Below are 22,856 nucleotides of genomic sequence, written 5' to 3' on the forward strand. Positions count from 1 at the left end.
CTGTCTCTAAAAGTGAGGGGGGCGTATCTCCCCAGCCCCCCGGTTGCTACGCCCCTGTTATTTATAAACACTCACCAAACATTTTTGTTTATTCTTCTTGCTTGTTTCAGTTTTGATCAATTTTTCCTTTAGATCTGACTGAAAAACTGAAAAAAAAAAAAAAATAAATCAAATGGGGGCTAATAATTCTGACTTCAACTGTTTATCACAAAAAAATTATGTTAATATTGACCACATGGAAAGGAGATTTTTTTGACATTTTAAAGTATATACTTGATTATGTAGTACTCATTCATATATTATTATTGTTCTCATTTTATGTACAACATCTGGGCAAATGTTTGATTAAGAATGTAGAAATATAATAAATATTATATATAATATAGCTTGTATATTGAACATTACTGTATGATGACTTTAAAAAACTCTAAATAAATTTCAGATCATACATGATGTTGTGCAACAGGAGATTCACATCAATCCAGCAAATCTGAGGAACTGTGTGATGCAATCATGTCAGTATGGACCAAAAACTGATGAATTGCTTGCAGTATCTTATTAAATCTGTGCTACAAAGTATCAAGGCAGTTCTGAAGGCAAAAGGGATCAAAACCGAAACAAGCAAGAAGATACAAAACATGCAAAAATGTTTGGTGAGGGTTTTACAAATAACCTATATTTATTATTATTGTAAAAAAAAACACTTTTTAAAAAAATAATTATTGCATGCCCTACATAAAATATAAATAAATAAAATGCTAAATGTACATTGTACTTTCAAGCTTGCAACTTTTTCACCAGGCTGTTTTTCAAGTTGCACATTCCTAATTGGTCATCCAAAAGATGAAAAACTATTACTGTATTTTGCTAATTTGATGTACTGTATATTTTCATATTCCACAGCCAAATGATCTATGCTTTCATGTTGTTAACAGGAAATTCTGACCCTACTATCAGTTGTTGGTAAAATCAAGAATTATTATACCACACAACAGACATTTTTAAAACCTTCTGTTGTCTGAATTTTGGTGAGACTGCATTTTGTAGGCTAAATTTGCTGGTTTAAGGTGACAAGAATGTTACCAGTTTGCTTTTCTGCTGCTGTAGCTCATCTGCTTCAATGTTTGACATGTTCCGCATTAAAAGATGCTCTTCTTCACACCTTGAGTTTATAAGTGGCTATATGAGTCACTGTTGCATTCTTTTCATCTTCAACCTTTTCCTGTAGTATCAACAATGCATTTTCGCCATATAACTGTTGCTTCCTGAAAATTTTTGTTTAAAAAAATTCACCGTAAACTTTAGAGATGCTGTACATGAAAATTTCAGTATCTGCTGATTTTGTTTTCTGAAATACCAGTGCTTCTTCACTGCGTCACTGAAATCACATTTTTGTCCCATTCTGATGATTGGCTTTGCTGGATTGTCTTGACCATGTGCTTAAATACCATCGTGTGATTGGCTGATTAGCTATTTATATTAATAAGCAATTGAAATGGTATGAAAGTGGCCAGTTTGTGTAATGAATGCAGCGATGTAGAACAAAGTAGCTGTAATAAGAACATTGCTATGCATTGCTAAACTAGGTACAGCAGCGGTCCTGAGAATAGAGATGAAAAATAGATGGATTCTTGAATGAATTTATGAATACTGGTTTTAGAGAACACCCTTAAGGAAATATGATTTCACCCAGTCTCAAAGTAAGATGGGATTATTTTAAGAACATTCAGTGGCCTACTATGCATATCACCTGCAGCATTGTGTGTGTTATGGTACTTCAAGTGTGTAAGATAACTTCATTCAAGGAAGCTAAATCTAAGAGGCATTTTACCCTCACATTAAAATAGCCAAAGTGCAGGCTAAATCTCAGTTTCTCTGCTTGTTTTTGTCATTGACAGCTATTACATTTATACCATTTGCCATTGGAAAGAAGTGGGCAACTAGAAGAAAAGTGCTTATCTGCTTATTCATCACATGGGTACAATGCAGGATCCTTCTTTCCCCAAGAAAGTGTCAAATCATTTTATTGGGTGAGCAGCCATCAATCTTATTGGGTCAGTGCCATCCTGGCCTTTATATAGCCCTGTCATTGTTCCAAGAAGCATGCACAATGCAATGAGAATAAGAATAGCTTACACAATTATATGGTGTTTTTGTTAAAGTGTGACTTTTGATTTAACTACCGAGTAATATTAACTAATTCCATGTACTTACTAAATTATTAGGTTACAATGAAGGTTTGGTTTGTGGTTAGTTGCATTTAATTATGCATACTTTACCGTAATTAAAATAGGAAGTACATGAAACTTGTAAAAAGTACACGCTTAAAATAAAGTGTCACTTAATAATAATAATAATAATAATAATAATAATAATAATAATAATATTATTATTATTATTAATAAATATTATTATGCATTTAAATTATTATTATTCAAAGAACGTTAGAATAATAAAACAAAAACAAAAATACCGAAAAGAAAAGCACTCCCTCCTCTTTTGTATAGGCTCCAGGATTGGTTCAAGGTTGGATGCGCGTGCCCTTGTCGCTGGCGCGTGCCCCGTCCTTCAGCAGAAACCCTGCGCGCGATAACGCGTCAGCATCAAGCAAAGGATCACTAATATTTCCAATGAATGATACGTCTGATAGCTGACGAACTGCACAAGCTTGATCCACTCTTGGATCGCGGATTCATTCATCAGGAGGAGACGGGGCGTGTTTGAGGTAAAAGTGAAGAGAAGTGATGCTTTGTGATTTGTGTTGTGCATTTTATCGGTGATGCCAGGTTTCTGGGGACTCGAGCAGGGGCTGCAGTTCCGCCTGAGGAGCTGTCTGTGGTTCTGAAAGCATCGGGTGCCTCTGCAAGTCTGCATGTTGGGTTACGCGAAAATTAGCTTCATGCTCCCTTGTCTTTGTAGCGAGATAAGAAAGCGAATCTCGCTTTGACAAACCATAAAGCGTTCGCATGCATGACATACGGATGCAGCACGAGGTGGAACAGTGTTTGCATTTAATTGGCTGTCCCACAGAGCTTACAAACCTGAGAAGTGTCTGATCTGTGATCCGCTGTCATTAGATTTGCAGCGTTTACTTGATAATCGTTTTCATTTTAACCTTGAGAGGAACATCCTCAAACAGCAGCTGGCAAAAGCTGTTAAGACGGCCAAATATAATTGCAGTCCATACGATATTCGTGCATTTTGGATTCTACTAAAACACCATGTTAATCATGGTTGCAATGGGAAAAGACACAGTCAGGTTGATATTATCACCAAGACGTAGGCAGTTGATCTTCATCTCTGCAATGCTGTAGCATTTGCTGTAGCATCATGCAAGTTTTGATGTTTTAATCAACCTAATGTGCCATTTATTTATTTTTTCATTTATATTATATTTTTCTCTCCACATCAGGTGTATATATCCACTGGAGTAGCTGTTTTGCAGAGGTTTTAAACCATGGCAAAGAACAACAGCCTCCATCCAAACAGCAATGGAGAGACGGACGACTCACCAAACATGCTGGTGTACAGAAAGGTATGTTTACTCTGTATAATTATCAGGATTGCTGTTTCATAAAAGTTACTGTCTTTCTTACTGAACAGTTAACACCGTTTTCAATGAAAGCATGTATTTTGGAGATGTATGGATGCATTGTAGATGACACCAAGGAAGTTGTCAGATTTATTGTGGAAAGTCAGTGTCTGTATGAATACAAATGTTTAGATCTTGGCTACAAAAGCTATTAAACACATTAACCAGAAATAAAGAAGAATGTGTCTGCCAACACATTGATCTTTTGCCATGACACTTCCCATAAGTGGCTATGAAGGGGAAAATTGTCACAGTGGGAAGCTAATAATAGCATATCAATTTAATGAAAGGCCATTTAAAGGGCCTACTGGATATAAAGACAATTCAGAAACCCTTGTCATTAATGACACTTATTGCTTGTGCTCATAAATGTGAGATGAGAGACTGAGTCTGGTTCAGTCCCAAATATACTGTACACTCACGGCAAAAGTTTTATATGTTGTTCTTTCATTGTCAGTATTAAGAAGGTCGGAATACCAGTGTTGTACTCATGTCGAGCATTCATATGCTGTCCACAATGCTCAGAGGGACATTTATTTAGAGGAATATGTGAATATCTGTTGTGTTCTTTCCCCTCAGTAACAAAATAAACACAAGAAAAATGACAGCAGTGCGAAAACACCAGATAAGAAAGCATTGGATCCTAATATGAAGAATATATTTGCAAAAACTGCAATTTAGTGACATCTTGTTTTAAAATGAAATTGTTAAAATCACACTGTTATGATAGTTTGATTCAAATGTACAGAGGGATTTGTGATTTAAGTAGCCCTTCAAAACTTTCACAGAAATTTACTGTAAAGCGTTCTTTAAAAAATCTCAACGGTTACATTCGGTAGCCATAGATATTCGATTTGATGATGTGTCACAGTTGTCTAATGTTGACACATTTAAATATCTAGATCTTTGGCTTGATACTGAACTGTCCTTTAAACCCCATATTGATTTTATAATTAAAAAGTCATATCAGTGTTTAGGTTTTTTTATCACTCTATTAATTGTTTTTCCTTTCAAGTTAGAAAAAAAATAATATAATATTGATATATTGCTATTTATTTAAAACCTTTAAATACTGTCTTCAAATCTCTATGCAGGTTTGTTTTAAGGTATAAAACTCCTCATTGCATATTTTACGAATCTTTTGGTTTGCTTTAAAGGAAGTTCCGCGGACAATATTATTGGTATTTGTTTCTTTTAAAATGTGTTTTTTTTTTTTAGTTTCCTTTCTTATTTAAAGCATTTTTGTTCCGTTTACCTCCTCATATTCTCTTCGACATGTGCAACAGAATTACTTTTTTGTTCTAAAAATTATAATAGAAAATGCCTGTAGATCTTTTTAATACAAATATCCTTTTGACTGGGACAATCTTCCTTCTTCTTTTAGATCAATTAAGACATTCAGTCCTTTTAGTTTTTTCAGGACTAATTTATCTTCTTTTTTCGAAACAACAATAAATGTTATTGATTTTTGTTCCAGTTTAAATTTGTATTATTTATTTGTATATCAAGTTGTACTTTCGATTTTTTTTTCGGTTTGCTTAGGCTTTAGACTGTGGGAAGTGTTTCAGGGGAAGTGTGCTGCTTTTTTGTTTGTTTGTTTTGTTAGCAGTATGTATTTGATGACATGATGTACTCTGTTTGATTTATGTATTTTTAGGGACCGCTTGAAAATGAGATGGTTCATCTTAAGGGGCTATCTTATCTAATATATTCAATTTGGCTAAGAAATATGTAAAACAACAAGTAGGTTACACAAATTTGCTTGTACAATTAAACCGTTGAAATCAAGCTTCATTTTGCTGTTGATTTTAATGCATTACAGTGTGCTTTTATTGTGTAAAGCGGTGTAGATACTTATACACACTTTTTGTTGGGAGTAGATACTACTTTTGGCTATTTTTATAATGAGTTCCACTTAAGGTAATTGGCTATAGAAATAAACTCTGCAGAGGAGAGGTGGACTCTCAAACTTTTTTCAACATTTTGTCTTCTCCATCTTTCTGATGCTTGGTAATTTGCTCATCACTGTTTGAGTCGAAGTCATTTGTGTTGCTGATTGGGAACTAAAGTCTGTCATTGTGGCCGAGAGCCGCTAATATTACCGCTCGCCCTGTGGAGACTCAGAAAAGAAACATGAATTTTTCACGAAGCCATTATCACATAATTTAAAGACTTGTGTGGCAAATTACAGTTTCAATCATGGTCAGTTGTAGTGTCATTAATTATGAGCCTGCTTAAATGTGCTGTGTTGATGAATCCTGTATCTGTGATGAATTCATCATTCTGCTTTTTATGCTGATTTTAGGAATAGGCTGTGCATTGAACATTCATAATACATCGCTGATGCTTTTGTCTAGAGATATACAGTATCAGATTAATCGGCATTTGTTAAAGTCTCAGTAGCTTCTGAGATTTAAGTGTTTTTATGAATACAGCTCAAGTAGTCTGTTTTATTAAGAATATCTAAAGCCCAATGTATTTGTTTTTTACAGTAAGTGTTAACAAGGATCTACTTACACGGTGATGAGGGAATAAATGATATCCACTACTCTACTGTAAATGAGTGCATCTGCATTTTTATTGGTAGTAGGGAAAAGGTGCAGTGAATGTTTCTTTCTAGTGCACATGCAAAGAAACACAAGTTTACTATGTAAGTAAAACTGCACACAAGGCTATGTCTACGTTCATTCTGATTCAATGCTGTTTCATTTCAAAACGTTCTCCTCCCTCCACAATAGCAAATGTCAGAAAAATAAAATCACAATACTGTGCAGGCATAAATGTAATAAAAGATGACTGAGATGAAACGATAGACCAAAAATAATACATTTCTTGCACTGCTCCTCTGGCATGATAATAATGCAGGACAAGATGGCCAAAAAAAAAAGTCATATTTGTTTGTGCTTTGGCCAGATTGCATATGTTATGTGTCTCAATATTTTCTTCAATTTTATATTGAGTTTTACATCTTTTATTTTTATTTTTATTTTTTACACAGCACCCAATGTTGTCTAATGAAACAGAGTTTATTTTAAGGGCTATGAAAATAAATTCAACCAGGTAGTCAATACATTACAAGCAAATGAATCAAATGGTGTTCCAACAATGAATATAATCTATTCCTTCATTCATTCATTTTTTTTTCGGCTTAGTCCCTAAGCCATTAATCAGCGGTCGCCACAGCAGAATGGAAACCCGGATGCCCTTTCAACTGTGACTCACTGGGAAACACCCATACACTCTTATCACACAAACACTATGGACAGTTTAGCTTATTCGATTCACCTATTGCACTCGTGGGGGAAACCGGAGCACCCAAAGGAAACCCATGCGAACACAGGGAGAACATGCAAACTCCACATAGAAACGCCATCTGGCCCAGCTGATGCTTGATCCAGTGACCTTCTTGCTGTGAGGCGATCGTGCTACCCACTGCACCACCTTACCTTACTTATTTTTTAATAAAAAAGAAACACTTGGAAGAGTGTAGCTGTTAATTCCCGAAGCCAAGACAAAGAAAAGTACAAAGAATACCATACTAACAAAAGATTAGTATCTAAAAATAAAATAAATAATATCTTATTGAATTGAATATCTCATTGCAGCATTCATTCATTCATTTTCCTTCAGCTTAGTCTCTGATTTATCAGAATTTGCCACAGCGGAATGAACTGACATATATTCTGGTATATGTTTTATGCAGCGAATGCCCTTCCAGCTGCAACCTATTACTGGGAAACACCCATACACAATATTATTCACACACACATATACACAATGGCCATGTGATGAATGTTTTTGGATTATGGGGGAAACCGAAGCACCCGGAGGAAACCCATGCCAACACAGGGAGAACATTACAACTCCACACAGAAACACCACTGGCCCAGCTGGGACTGGAACCAGTGAGCTTCTTGCTGTGAGGCGACAGTAACCACTGAGTCAACGTTTACAGTTATTGACACCACAAAATTACATATTAATTAAAAATTCTGCATATGTCATATTTATTGTTATTTATTTACATTTAGGGGGCGATGTGGTGGTGCAGTAGGTAGTGCTGTCGCCTCACAGCAAGAAGGTCGCTGGTTCGAGCCTCATCTGAGTCAGTTGGCATGTCTGTGTGGAGTTTGCATGTTCTCCCCGTGTTCGCGTGGGTTTCATCTGGGTGCTCCAGGTTCCCCCACAGTCCAAAGATATGCAATACCGGTGAATTTGGTAAGCTAAAGGGTCTATAGTGTATGAGTGTGTATGGACGTTTCTCAGTGATGGATTGCAGCTGGAGGGGCAGCCGCGGCGTAAAACATATGCTGGATAAGTTGGTGGTTCATTCCACTGTGGCGACCCCGGATAAAAAAAGGGACTAAGCCGAAAAGAAAATGAATGAATGAATTTACATTTAGTTGTGCTGTGAAAGTGAATAGCTTTTTATAAACATATCTGTGCATTTTGCATTTAATGACTAAACATGCATGTTTCAGAAATAATTGTCAAAAGTTAAAATAATATAGCACTGTATATTACCACTGTATAAGTGTTACAGTAGGCAAAAATATGGAAAAAAAATAAGCAATTTTAAATGAATTGAGATTATGGATGGGGGCGGTATGACTAATTATCTATTTCATGGCATGAGTCACTTGATTTCATGGCAATGATATATTTCATGATGTATTTATATAAATAGGTAGTTATTTCAGAAAACCAACAAAAATGGTTACATAAATAAGCTGAAATACTTTTTTTCCTATTTATTAAATAATTATTTTCCTTTTATGAAGACTTGTTAAACATATTAGGGATGCACAGTATTGGATTTGTGCTTATATTTATCAATTTCTTTTTAACTGAGCTGATGCCAATATCTTTTTTTTGTTTGTGTGTTTTTGAGAAGGGTTATTTTACAGATTAATTAAAAGAGTCGTATTTGAGATTTGTATTCCCTTAAGTGTTAGCTTCTTGCAATAAATTAACATCACACTTTAGATTTTATACCTCCAATTGATCTTTGATCCTAGAACTAAGATTTTATAGTTTTTATTAGTATAACACACCAACTAGTGCTGCACGATATTGAAAAAATCTGACATTGCAATGTTTTATTTTTCTGCGATAAATATCGCAACATGAATAGTTTCACAAGAAGCACTGATTTGTTTTCTGGGGAGTCTAACAGTATTCACGTACAGAAATTTTATCACAATGCAAAAAATATTTTGCTTTGTTTTGTTTCTAGTTCAAATATCAAAAGATTCTTAGAGCAAGTAAAAATATTTTGTTTTCAACATGTGAAGTAATAATTCACATTTCGGAGTTTTCCTTAAACAAGCAAAATTATCTGCCAGTGGAGTAAGCAAAATAATCTTGTTTTTATTTGCCTTGAAAAGTAGATATCTGGACTAAAAACAAGAAACTAATTACTATTTTTTTCTTAAATAGTGTAAATTCCGTATAAATACAGTGATAAATTACAATTCTGTAACTCCTGCCCACACCGTGATATCTATGCTAAAATGATATATTGTGCAGCTCTAATACCAACCCTTAAATACATTTTCTCATGTGTTAATAATCAATTCTTTTTTCATATATTTCATATATTCTAACCAATAAATCAAACAAGACTAAATATTTTGTGACATATCTACATGTTATTTGGGTATTTTTCTTTCATTTTCCTAGCTTGTGAATCGTCGTGTTACTGAGGGGACACTAGGACCTGGCGGAGGCTGTTAGTCGCCAGAGGCTGTAGCGCTACACCATAGATATTTACATTAGATGTCGCCTACGCTATTGTTGTCTATTGGAAGGAATGTGTCAATAGAGCTGCAATTTTAGTACAGGGTAGCGCTCCTTTTAAAATGAATGTGGAACCAAGGTGCAGTGAAGGACTGGCCATCCAGAGCCAGAGATATATGATCATGAATTTTCCCGGTGTTTAGTAAGCAAACATTTTTTTAAATTACGAAAATAATAATTTTACATGACTTTTCTACATGGATGGATAAGTGATAACACGGGCATCCTGTAAAAGAGCATGTGTTTGTGTGAATGGAAATGTATAATCCTACCTCCCTGTTAACTTTGATCTAATCTATGTCCTGAAACACACCCCCTCTCCCGCGTTCACTTCTCATTCTAACTCATTCTAACGGAGGAAGCGATTTGTTTGTGAACTACTCATTCACTTAGCTAGTGGATGCTACTTTGCCCTATGGTCAGTGCAGTAAGTGACTGTATTATTATCAATACTTGCTCAGCACAAATGTTTGTAACATACAAAAACGCAAAAAACGACCACAGTGCTTAAGTCCAGCATCTTCACATTGGCTTTATCTTGACTAGCATACCTGCCAACATAAAAATACGGGAGTTTTCCAGGAGACAGAACAAACGGGAGATGGGTCTGAAATACGAGAGACTCCCAGGAAAAACGTAAGTGTTGGCAGGTATGTTGACTTGTGCAGTTCATTGACATTTTTCCTGAGAGCACTGTACAAATGTGACAGAGCTATTGACGCATGCTCAGGGTCCGTATGCGATATCTAGTGGATTAGATCTATGGCGCTACACTACTGACTGTTTAACTTACAGAAGGATATTGTACACAGAGTTATTCTGTACTCATATTTGCAAGTCTGTAATCAAAAAGATCTAAATCACAGATAATAGCTCACCTCAGGTTGCAGACCTGATATTTTTAGTACTCCAGTCATCAAAGGCATCTTTCTCAAGGTGTTTTTATAAACAGAATTTTTCCAGCTTTCGTTTAAATAAAAAAATCTCTGTCCACAAGAAAACGCAAAACCCCTGTTATATATGTTATGGGCATGCCGAACCAACAGGTGGTGATAATGACACTTATCAAACTAGGAATTTAGTATATTTCGCGAGTGAATTGCATTCTATCTTGTAATCTCACACGGCCTTTCTCTGTTAGTATGTGTACTTACACATTGTCTTATATATGTTTTGTTGTGTACACCCCTGACATTTTGACTCTTTTTGTATTGTTCTAAATGTTGTTCTTTATGCATTAATAAAAAAAAATATATATAAATAAATAAAAAAAGAGTAAATTGCGTTCTAGTCACTGCAGGGGCTAACATGCCAACCAGCTAAACCTTGACTTAACCTAGTGACTTTGCAACCCAAACTCCAGTTTAATCATGACTCGCGTTTCCTCTGTCCTGGATCAGCTTGCCTTGCTGTCTCTTCTGAGCATGTTCAATTTCACTCTGTTCCCTCAGGTGCGACTGAAATATGTTGTCAGAACATGACAGTCAGATATAGTTTGCAGAAAGTGAATCACTCATCTATCAGAGGCTCCGGTATTCTCCTGACTTTTTCTTCTTCCTTTTCTCAGTTCATTTTTTTTTTCACCCTTCAGTTGATTTTCACATTTCCTTCATGCCGCTTCACTCCTTTTAGGTGCTGTGCTGTGGCGGTGCTCTGCAGTCAGAGATACTGTGGCTCTTCCCTTCACATCACAACACATTAACTCTCCCAATTCACAACTAATAACTACTGGCCAGCTGCTTATCAAAAGCTTTTCTAACTGATCTTAAAGAGCTGAATAGGTTTATGAAGAACCTTAGGAAGAGCAGATCACTTTTCCTGAACATCATAACAACCATAAATGGATTATAAAATGGCTATATTCAATTTAAAACAGAATGTGAAATAATCATAAAAAATATATATTTATATATTACACATATTCTCACCGGTCAGTTTATTAGGTACACCTTTCCAACTGCTCGTTAACACAAATTTTTATCAGCCAATTATATGGCAGCAACTCAATGCATTTAGGTATGTAAACATGGTCAAGACGATCTGCTGCAGTTCAAACCGAGCATTAGAATGGGGAAGAAAGGTGATTGAAGTGACTTTGAATGTAGCATGGTTGTTGGTGCCAGATGGGCTGGTCTGAGTATTTCAGAAACTGCTGATCTACCAGCATTTTCACGCACAACCATCTCTAGGGTTTAAAGAGAATGGCCTGAAAAAGAGAAAATATCCAGTGAGTGACAGTTCTGTGGGCGCAAATGCCTTGTTGATGGCTGAGGTCAGAGGAGAATAGCCAGACTAGCTTGAGCTGATAAAAAGCCAACAGTAACTCAAATAACCACTCGTTACAACTGAGATATGTAGAAGAGCATCTCTGAATGCAAAACACGTTCAACCTTGCGGCGGATGGGCTACAGCAACAGAAGACCACACCGGGTGCCACTCCTGACAGCTAAGAACAGGAAACTGAGGCTACAATTCACACAGGCTCACCTAAATTAGATAATAAAAGATTGGAAAAATGTTGCCTGGTCTGATGAGTCTCGATTTCTGCTGCAACATTCAGATGGTAGGGTCAGAATTTGGCATCAATAACAAGAAAGCATGGATCCATCCTGCCTTGTATCAACAGTTCAGGCTGGGGGTGTAATGGTGTGGGGGATGTTTCCTTGGCAAACTTTGGGTTCATTGAGTATCGTGTCAACTCCATACCTGAGTATTGTTGCTGACCATGTCCATCCCTTCATGACCACAGTGTACCCATCTTCTGATGGCTACATCCAGCAGGATAACGTGCCATGTCATAAAACAATAATCATCTCAGACTGGTTTCTTGAACATGACAATGAGTTCACTGTACTCAAATGGCCCACACAATCACCAGAACTCAATCCAATAGAGCACCTTTGGGATGTGGTGGAATGGGATATCTTGCATCATGGATGTGCAGCCGACAAATATGCATCAATTGCGTGATGCTATCATGTCAATATGGACTAAAATCTCTGAGGAATATTTGCAGTACCTTGTTGAATCTATGCCATGAAGGATTAAGGCAGTTCTGAAGGCAAAAAGGGGTCCAACCCAGTACTAGTAAGGTGTACCTAATAAAGTGGCCGGTGAGCATATTTACAGTTTACAGGCAAAATTATTAGCCCTGCTGTGAAATATTTATTATTTTTTAAATTATTATTTCTTAAGTGATATTTGATGTAGCATGGTAATTTTCACAGTATGTCTGATATTTTTTCTTCTGAAAAAAGTCTTTTTTTATTATTTTGGCTGAAATGAAAGCAGTTTTTTCAAGCCATTTTAGGGTGAATATTATTATCCCCCCTTAAGCATTTTTTTGCACTTTTTGCTGAATACTAGTATCTTGAAAAATATCTAGTAAAATATGTACTGTCATCATGGCAAAGATAAAATAAATAATTAGAAATTAGTTATAAAAACTATTATGTTTAGAAATGTATTGAAAAAAAAACAGAACTTGGGGAAAAATATAAGAATTAAAATGTAAAAGGAAGGCTAATAATTCTGACTTCAACTATATATTATTTATATATATTCTAAATATTTATCAATTTTGCTTGTGTGTGTGTGTGTGTGTGTGTGTGTGTGATGTAGAGTATTTGCTTATTATTTATTTATCTATCAGTAATGGTCCCTTTTTGCTATGCGGTCCATAAAAAGAGTAAAACATGACATGATAAAAGTAGTACACTTGTGTAAATAAACACAAACAATTAAAATAACAGTAAATGAATAAATTACATGCATAAAAATTGTTAATTGAATATGAACAATTGAGAAGATAGGATATGGTATAAGTGTTACGGCAGAAGTGGTGCATACATTTGTTCCAATTCAGTATGAACAGATGAAACTTCCAGGCTTGGGTGCCTACCCATAAGTCTGCATTACCAAAGAAAACTGAGAAAAATAATGACAATTTGGTGTAAAATTGGCCTGGAAATGTTAAATCATTAAGTGCATCCTGTGTGAAAAGAGTGGGCACTTGCAATCATGGGAAAATAATCAGCTGCTGTTGTGTACATGCGGTTAAACCAAAACTCAATGACTTTTAAATCTACTTGAATAGTTCTTTGGATGATGGTAAATTCTCATGAGTCATCTACATTTGGTCTGAAGTGTAGCATATTATCTGGTAAGATGCCTGTAAAGTGACTTTAAGTTATTCAGATCACATTTTAAATATGAATACTATTAAAATAGTTTGCAGTGCAATGCACAGCATGAGCCATCAGCATTATAGTAGTAAATGTCACTGGACTTAAAACCGAGCCTTTGAGGGGGTTCTTTCTAAACCTGTAATACTTTACGATTTATATGTAAATTGATGAAAGAATTAGCACTGCAAACTTGAGGGAAGAAACATTGACACTCTCTAATTTATGCACTTAGACTTAAAGTTTTGCTCTCGCACATCTCCAAACACCTCTTTGCTAACATCCAACATGATGGCTTAATGAAATAAAGATCCTACTGTGTAGACGATGGCTGTTTTACCTCCCTTGGTGTGTTGTAGTATAGATCTGTACATTTTTGAGCTCTACTGCTCGGATCTTACTGTGAGGAAGACAGGCAGGTTGTGAAAGAGATGGATATAAAGTCAGAGAGGGGGAAGACCGAATACTAAATCAGGAAGTGTACCTCGATTCTGTTACATGAGTCCAGAGGTGTTGGAGAATTAGATGAGTCACATATCCCTGATGTACTGCCTTCAGCTTCTCAACCACACGCTTCTACTGGCAAAGCTGCTGTTTTCATTGTGTACAGCCTGACTGTACTGCTAAAGTGTGGAAACTGAATAACGCTGGCTTTGTTGACCAACAGATTGTGCAGATTACAAAAAACTGAAAATAGACATTACAGACATTTAAATAGACATTTAAATTATTTTTTACATGTGCATACAGTTATTACTTTTCACATTAAACTTTGCAAACATTGTAAAGCAAGAAGGTTGCTGGTTCGAGTCCAGTTGTTATTTCTGTGTGGAGTTTGCATGTTCTTCCCGTGCTCGCGTGGGTTTCCTCCACGTGCTCCAGTTTTCCTCACAGTCCAAAGACACGCGCCATAGGTGAATTGGGTAAGCAAAATTGGCCGTAGTATGAGTGTGTTTGTGAATGCGAGAGTATATGCTGTTTCCCAGCAGTGGGTTGTGGCTGGAAAGGCATCTACTGCATAAAACATGTGCTGTAATAGTTGGCGGATCATTCCACTGTGGTGACCCCTGATAAATAAGGAACTAAACCGAAGGAAAATGAATTTATTAATAAATATTATTTTATGGTGTACACTGTAGGTCAGATTTTAGGTTCAGAATATTTTTTGAAAGAAATGATAAAAGAAGAAAGCATTAAAATTCATGAAATGTGGCAGGGAACAATTTCCTGGTGTTATAACTCATTTTAGTTTCAGCTGTTCTTTTAAAGTTGCTATTCATCAAAGATTTAAAGAAAAGAAAAAATGTATCATGGCGTCCTTGGCAATGACATTTTAGTATCTCTTCATTTAGTAGTTTTTAAAGTGTTTTATTTTGTAAAAAATGTTGTAATACTCAGATTAAAAAACAAAATAAAAAAGAAAAATTTTCCTATCCACTAACTGATATAAATTAAGCTTGTATATGTGTATTTTTAGTCTGTGTACATGTGTGTACATTTTTTTATTCATACATTCATTTTCTTTTCGGCTTAGTCCCTTTATTAATCTGGGGTCGCCACAACAGAATGAACCGCCAACTTATCCAGCATATGTTTTACACAGCGGATGCCCTTCCAGCTGCAACCCATCACTGAGAAACATCCACACACACTCATTTACACTCATACTGTACATTACGGATAATTTAGCCTACCTAATTCACCTATACCACATGTCTTTGGACTTGTGGGGGAAATCGGAGCATACGGAGAAAACCCACGCCAACAGAGGGAGAAAATGCAAACTCCACACAGAAACACCAACTGACCCAGCCGTAGCTCGAACCAGCGACCTTCTTGCTGTGATGCGAAATTGCTACCCACTGCACCACCATGCAGCCCCTATATTTTTTTTCATGTTTATTAAATTGTTTAAAAAATGTTAGTTACTGTAAATATATTACCAATGGCTACTAACCTTAAACAAATCTTATCAACCCCATCACTTTTGCTTTTAAATTGATTATATATATATATATATAAATAAAAAAACAAGTCATGAAGATTCAAAAAGTTACAGTTTAGCTCACATACACAAATAAAGCTTACAGGTGCACATGTACATGCATGGGAGTTCAGTAGGTCTGGAAAATTAATAGAATGGACCCTTTTCACAAACCTGTTATGAGGCGTTTAACGGTCATAAGCATCATAAATCCTTGAGAGTTTTTAAGATTTAGATAAAAAAAAATCATACAACATTATTATGTATTTATTTACGAATGTATTATATCATCTTTGCCTCAAATTACAAAAAACGAATTAAAGCTTGTGCGAAGCATTTTTAATGAAGTGTCTATGGGGCAGATAGTAAATTTGACGTTATGCTCTTCTCTGGCTGCCGTTATCAGTTTTACACTATTTCTTTTTATTTTTATGAAAGTCTTTATAACGTCATCATGGAGTTTTTATTATTATTATTTGAGCAAATAAGATTGTAAAAAAAAAAAGTATTTGTTGTATTTTCTCGTTCACTGTGCTATAGGTTTTCCCAACTATGACGACATCCGCTACTGAGAAACCGGAAAATGTGAAAAGGGTCTGTTGAAGTATTAATAATAAGTGTAAAACCTTCAAAAAATCAACAATGACTTTCTTAAATAAATCCTCTTATCAGGATAGGAGTAATATCAAAATCAACATATGCCAGGAAAGGTTCCCAAATTTTAAGAAAAACTTTTATCATGTACAATACAGGTCAGATAATCTAACGACACATATTCAAGAATAGTTCGGGGCCATATCCTAACAGAGTCTTATCTGAGATCCAGTGTAAAAGTATACATTTTCTTGCATTAAAAATAATAAAATTGAAAAGCTTAATTATGTACTTATCAGATGTTACAGGAGGGGACATTACTAACAGATAGGATGCTGGATCTTGACCTACAGAAACACCCAAAACTTTACTCACTTCTTCAGAAACCCCCAACCAGAACCTCTTTATTTTGTTACAAAACCACAAACAGTGGTTAAGGTTACCCATTTCTGTCTTGCAGTTGAGACAGTTACATAATATCTTGACTTGAATAAAACAGATAACTTAGTTGTTACCACATAAATATATTTTTTTTCCACAACAGATTGACTATTAGGTTTAATTACACAATGCACATTTACATTTTACTACTTTTTTACATGTTACTCATTAGCAATGACATTTCTAAAATCACAACAACATTTATATTGTCTAAAATGCTCAAGGAACAAGCAATGTCTGAAGTACAGAGTCTATTCAGAATTGTTTGAGGATACAATAGCTGTCAGTACTGCTCCGAACATCTAAATTAGCTATTTTTTTCTTTATTTTTCAAGGACAGAACAGCTGACAAGCCCTCCTCGACACTGAAATGCATAGTCTCACACCCAGGCAAATGCATAGGGTCATAAATGTAAATACAAACGCATGCATACATCCTCCAGAGCTCCTACGGCTCTTGAGCTTTTGTTTATAGCTCGAGGGCAGCATAAATTTCTCGCATTTAAAAGAATCTCCGCAAATGCGGTTCTCTCCTGAAAGCGCTTTCAAATTTCCAGCCACCACACTGTGTTGGAAATGCTCAGTCACACAAACTGCTGCTGGTGCATCTAAAAAATCTCTTTTCGCTGATGGAGACACCAATCTGTTCCAACATGACCATCTCCACTTCTGCCTGCTTCTCATGCATAATTCATATCCAGACCAGCATGGCTGTTTTTTTTTTCATCACCCTACGCTGAGTGACTACAGTATCTCGGCCAAACGCTGCACAGAAACAGCTCCGTTTTTTTCTCTCAGTAGGCTTGACTCAATCGAGTGTTGAATGGCTTGTCTTTTCTAATCCTCTCTTCTCGATTTGAGGAATGCACATCCTTCATTGGTGGTCCGTGACCCTGAGTGGATTGCCATCGGTGCTAGACTATTATATGACTCATCTGAACGCTCTTCTGTCTTCCGGCTGTTACGTCACTGAGGTTTCCAGAGCGGGAGCATATGTGCTGATGGCAAGGGGTTTTAGTGGGGAATGAGGAATTGCCTCTTGGATGCATTTTTAGATTTAGAAGCATGTTGGGTGAGTGACACGTAAGCGGATGTGCCAGCTTATGTAATTAGCACACTTAATGTCTGATGCTCTTTTGATTGCTTTATGGATTTGTTGATGCTTTTTGTAATGGTGTGTGTGTTTGTTTGATGCCCTTAAGAGGTTCATTTCTGCGCCCAGGTACTCAAAAATAATGCATTATTTATGCATTTACATCTAGTTTTAATTGTTTGACAGATGCTTTTAATACAAAGCAATGTACACATGTTGGCAATAGAAGTAATCAAAGCAACAGAAGAACAGCATGTAAAGACTAAGTACTATTGCATTTCACAGTTTATGTAATGCAGTGCAGTTATTTTTTTAATACAGTGGGTGACACTTCAAAATGTCTATTACCGCCGTGTGCTTCCATTGTGGTACTAAGGGATTTAAAAAGAACATTTTTCTTAAGTATAACAGCAGTTTGTGACTTCATCTGTCTGCATAGAATATAGATTGTTATTGTTAGGTTAGACTAAAGCCTGGTTTATACTTCTGCGTCAAGTGATCGGCGTGACCCACCGCCTTGCGCGTAGCCGTGCATTTATACTTCTGCATGCTTTTTCTGTTGCTTTGCAATACGCTTCCGAAACGCTAGCTTGCAGTAGGTGTTTATGTTTCTCTGTGTCGAGTTCCTTCGGTGGTGTTTTGTTTTTTATGAATGCTTCCTTAATGTAAAAGTGGCTCAATTTCGCTCATTTTGAGGTGGGAACCGGCCAATGTGCAACAACTTTATTCATAAGGTAAACACAAAACAGCAGTCTCCATCCGGAACTCCTTTACGAGACTCCACACTTGTAAACACTTGCTGCATCACGCTCGCGCGGCTCTCACCTCCGCCCACATATGTCAGCACTACCAAACCGACCAATCACAGAGAGAAGTAATTATGATTTCATATTTAGAAGATGAAATCATATTTTATTCATTTCCTTCCTTCGGCTTGATTTCAGAGGTCGCCACAGCGGAATGAACTGCCAACTATTCTGTCAAATGTTTTACGCAGCGGATGCCTTTCCAGCTGCAATCAAATATTGGAAACACCCATACACACTCGTTCACACACACATTTGCGCATATACTATCGACAATTTAGTTTATTTAATTCACCTTTAATGCAACATGGCCCAGCCAGGACTTGAACCAGGGACCTTCTTGCTGTGAGGCAAGTAAACTAGGGGTGGGTGATAAAATCGGTATCGGTATTTATTTACCAAACACCATGGTCATTGTCAAAAAAAAAAGAGTTCGGTATGTAGTTTCGGCATTAAGCGCTATAGTTTTATTAAAATGTGGCTGCTGAGCATATGCCTTTAAAGGAATGCTAATAAGCTTAGGGTGCAAATCTGTCATTTTGTGACGCATTTTCCAGGCCCATCTAGTTAAAAAAAAAATTGAAACTTTTTTGAATGCTGCGAGCGCAGCAGGATTTGTTTAAGTAAAACTAAACAATCAGCTTCACACTTTGTTTAGAATATACACAATTCAGTAATAATGGTAGACCAATTATCTCAGCGCATCCAAACACTGTAGTGCTTTTTACTTTTTTTCATAAATTTGCATCAGAGCTGCAGCAATGATTTGAGAAAACGGTTATTGGTCACCTTGTTACAAGCGATGCCAGGGGAGCGCGAGCTCAAAGCGCATTAAAAATGGCAAAGGAAACCCCGCGCTTGCACTTGTCACTTCAGGTCAGATTAACAACACATGTGAAAATGAGTGCTGTATAGCAGCAGTGAAGAGATTGTGCATATAAAAGGATATCACCATAGTGGCTTTTTGGTTTCTTTTCTTGTGCATCCCAACCACTAGCATTGAAATATTTTTTTTAGCATAGGGGGTAATGGAGTCATTTAACTTCACAATTTGTAATGTTGGGAAATGTATTTGAATAATGATGGCTGGTTCTTTTACTTGAAAGCTCAGATATTGACACCTTACTGATGCTGATCTACCTTTACTATTGCACACGCTTTGTAATATTTTGTTTATCAAGTTTGAGTCTCTTTAACACCTATGTTTATTTTACTGTAAAGATAGTAGAAGTATAGTTTTTGACTATTAAAACTGTTCACCTTAGTAATGCTGGTACATTTAAATAAAGTGGGTAAATAATTAATTTAAAAAATCTAATATTTATAAATGGTTTGTTAAAATTATGCAATCATTATCAATATCAAATGATATGAAACATGATATTGTGATAATTTATTTTGCAATATCGCACACATTTCACTTTATACACACCATAAAAAAGTTTTGCTGCTTGTTCAAACTAATTTAAAATGAGCTGAATCAACACAATTATTAAGTTTTTGGGATAACTTAATTGTTTTATGTTCAGTCCACTTAAATTTATAAAAACAAACAAGTTAGTTTAATCGATTTGTAACAAATAAATTTGGGTGGGACCCAGCATTTTTTACAGTGTACAGTACATTTTAACATTGCATTTATAAGTGTACAAAAATTATAAATAAATCCAAAATAATTCAGCGTTGCATTCATAAGTGTTCAAAGTAATTTAAAGCAAGACATAATGCATCATTTAATTATTTTGATGTGATTTATTGTGACAGATGCTCATAGTATTTCATACAGTGGTCTCGGTGGGTCATCAAGCTGATAAATCATACAACAGCTGACTGGTCAATTAGCAAGTGTGAGCGTTCTAGTATTATTTGCACTGTTGCTTTAAAAAGAGATGCAATTCTGAGCGTTTCACCAAATGTAGTGAATCACAGACGACAGTTAACTCTCTGTGAGAAGATGTGTCTTCAGTTTAATTGAATTAACTTTAAAGGCCTGCCACTACAGCCATTACAGCACCACTTTTCCAATAAGTCCACCACCTTCGATAAATTTAAAGACAATTACTGTCACCTTCAAATTGTTTGCTGGGAGCGATGGCGCATAATCCATCTCAGGTTTTCTTGACAGCGATGTTGTGAAAATAACAACAACATAGATTTACCCTTTACACAGCATTGCCTATATATTTGTCAGTTATCCCATCGAACGGATGTGTGTTCTGTGATTTACTCTGAGCTGTTTTTATTTGTCAAGGCTATTTATACATTCCACTATCTTGCAGTCAGGCATTGACTAGCTTTTTAAACAACTGGTATAACCAGTTGATTGTAATAATATGTTGATATTGAGTCTATGAAACAATATTGTTTCTAACTGGAAGTTTGGATTTTATTTTACTTTTTGCAAATATATTTTTTCTAACTGGACGTTTGGCAAAAAGGGTGTATTTTATTTGACTTTTATTTTTTAATTTTTTATTTAATTTCATTTAATTTCATTTTGCTTTGTTTTATTCTACTTACATTTTATGTATTTATTTATTTTTACTTTATTTTACCTTATTTTACTTATATTTTTATTTTATTTTATTTCACTTACATTTTATTTTATTTATTTTTATTTACTTTATTTTACTTTATTTCATTTGACTAATATTTTAATTTAATTTTATTTAGTTTTACTTATATTTTATTTTATTTTACTTACATTTATTTTAATTTATTTTATTTTTCTTAATTTTACTTTATTTTTTATTTTCCTCTAATTTGTTTTAGATAATTTTATTTTAATTATATTTTATTTTACTTACAGTTTTATTTAATTTTACTTACATTTTGATTTTATTTTACTTACAATGTTATTTTATTTTATATTGCGTACATTTTATTTTATTTTTCTTTATTTTATTTTACATATATTTTTATTTTATTTCACTTGCATTTTATTTTATTTTTCTTTACTTTATTTTACTTTATTTCTTTTTACTTATATTTTTATTTTATTTCATTTTACTTATATTTTTATTTTATTTTATTTTACTTACATTTATTTTAATTTATTTTTCTTAATTTTTCTTTATTTTTCACTTTATTTTACTTATATTTTATTTTACTTACATTTTTATTTTATTTTACTTACATTTTTATTTTATTTTATTTTACTTACATTTTTATTTTCTTTTATATTGCTTACATTTTATTGGATTTTATTTTACTTATATTTTTATTTTATTTTATATTGCTTACAATTTATTTTATTTTTCTTTATTTTATTTTACTTAAATTTTTATTTTATTTTATTTTACTTTCATTTTTATTTTTATTTAATTTAATTTTAGTTTTTGTTATTTTATTTTACTATATATTATTTTACCTAACGTTTTATTTTATTTTATTTTACTTTATTTAGTTTCTATTTGTTTGTTTTATTTTGTCTTAATTTACATTATTTTATGTTACTTAATTATTTATTTTATTTTATTTTATTTTATTTAACTTTATTTTACTTAATTTTCATTCAATCTTTCATTCATTTATTTATTTATTTTTTTTTCAGCTTAGTCCCTTTATTAATCAGGGGTCACCACAGAGGAATGAACCGCAAACCAACCGCGAACGCAGCGGTTGTCCTTCCAGCAACCCATCACTGGGAAACACTTTTTATTTTTATTTATTTATTTATTTATTTATTTATTTATTTATTTATTTATTTATTTATTTATTTATTTATTTATTTATTTAATAAAATTTAATTAAAATTAATTTTATTTAATTAAATTTAATTGTATTAAAAAAAATATATATATATATATATATATATATATATATATATATATATATATATATATATATATATATATATATATATATATATATATATATATATATATGTAATTTATTTTATCTCCATCTAGCTGTTGTCAGAGCAGGTTGTATTATCTCCCTCAGGGACTAGAGGTGTATTGTGGAACTGACAGAGGAGTGAAGCAAGTGGTAAAAGCATCATTAAGTAGGAAAATTTGCAACTGGAGAGGAAAAATCGTTGGATGGCAGCCATTTGCTGTGAAGTAAAAATGTCTGTCATAAATTATCAGCTCATGGATTTCTTATGGATTTAGTGCTTAAATCACATTTTACATATGGCTTTAATTAATTCAGTAGGTAGGTTGTGGCAGTGTTAATGCATTGAATTAATACTTGTATATCTTGGGAATTAGGGAAGTACGCAATTTTGCTTAATTTAAACAAGCATATATTGAAAAGTGTAATAATGGCATTAATAAAGATTCAGTTTTGTGTTTTCTTAATTAATTCGCAGCTTGTATTTGCAAATTATATTAATCTACTTCAGCTTAACTATATGGTA

General features: G+C 34.3%; 1 protein-coding gene across 18 annotated transcripts in view; it reads left to right on the forward strand.

The window, feature by feature from the left end:
• Positions 1–22,856, forward strand: part of rgs7a (regulator of G protein signaling 7a) — a 99,928-nt gene that overhangs the window by 1,267 nt on the left and 75,805 nt on the right. For 4 of the 18 annotated variants that reach the window (XM_021467141.3, XM_068214385.2, XM_073927179.1 and 1 more), the window contains exon 2: positions 3,413–3,535. In XM_021467141.3, the coding sequence (XP_021322816.2) occupies positions 3,458–3,535 (78 nt within the window). In that variant the 5' untranslated portion in view covers positions 3,413–3,457. 18 annotated transcript variants of the gene reach the window in all.

This window comes from Danio rerio, chromosome 17, assembly GCF_049306965.1.
Source record: "Danio rerio strain Tuebingen ecotype United States chromosome 17, GRCz12tu, whole genome shotgun sequence".
Taxonomy (NCBI): domain Eukaryota; kingdom Metazoa; phylum Chordata; class Actinopteri; order Cypriniformes; family Danionidae; genus Danio; species Danio rerio.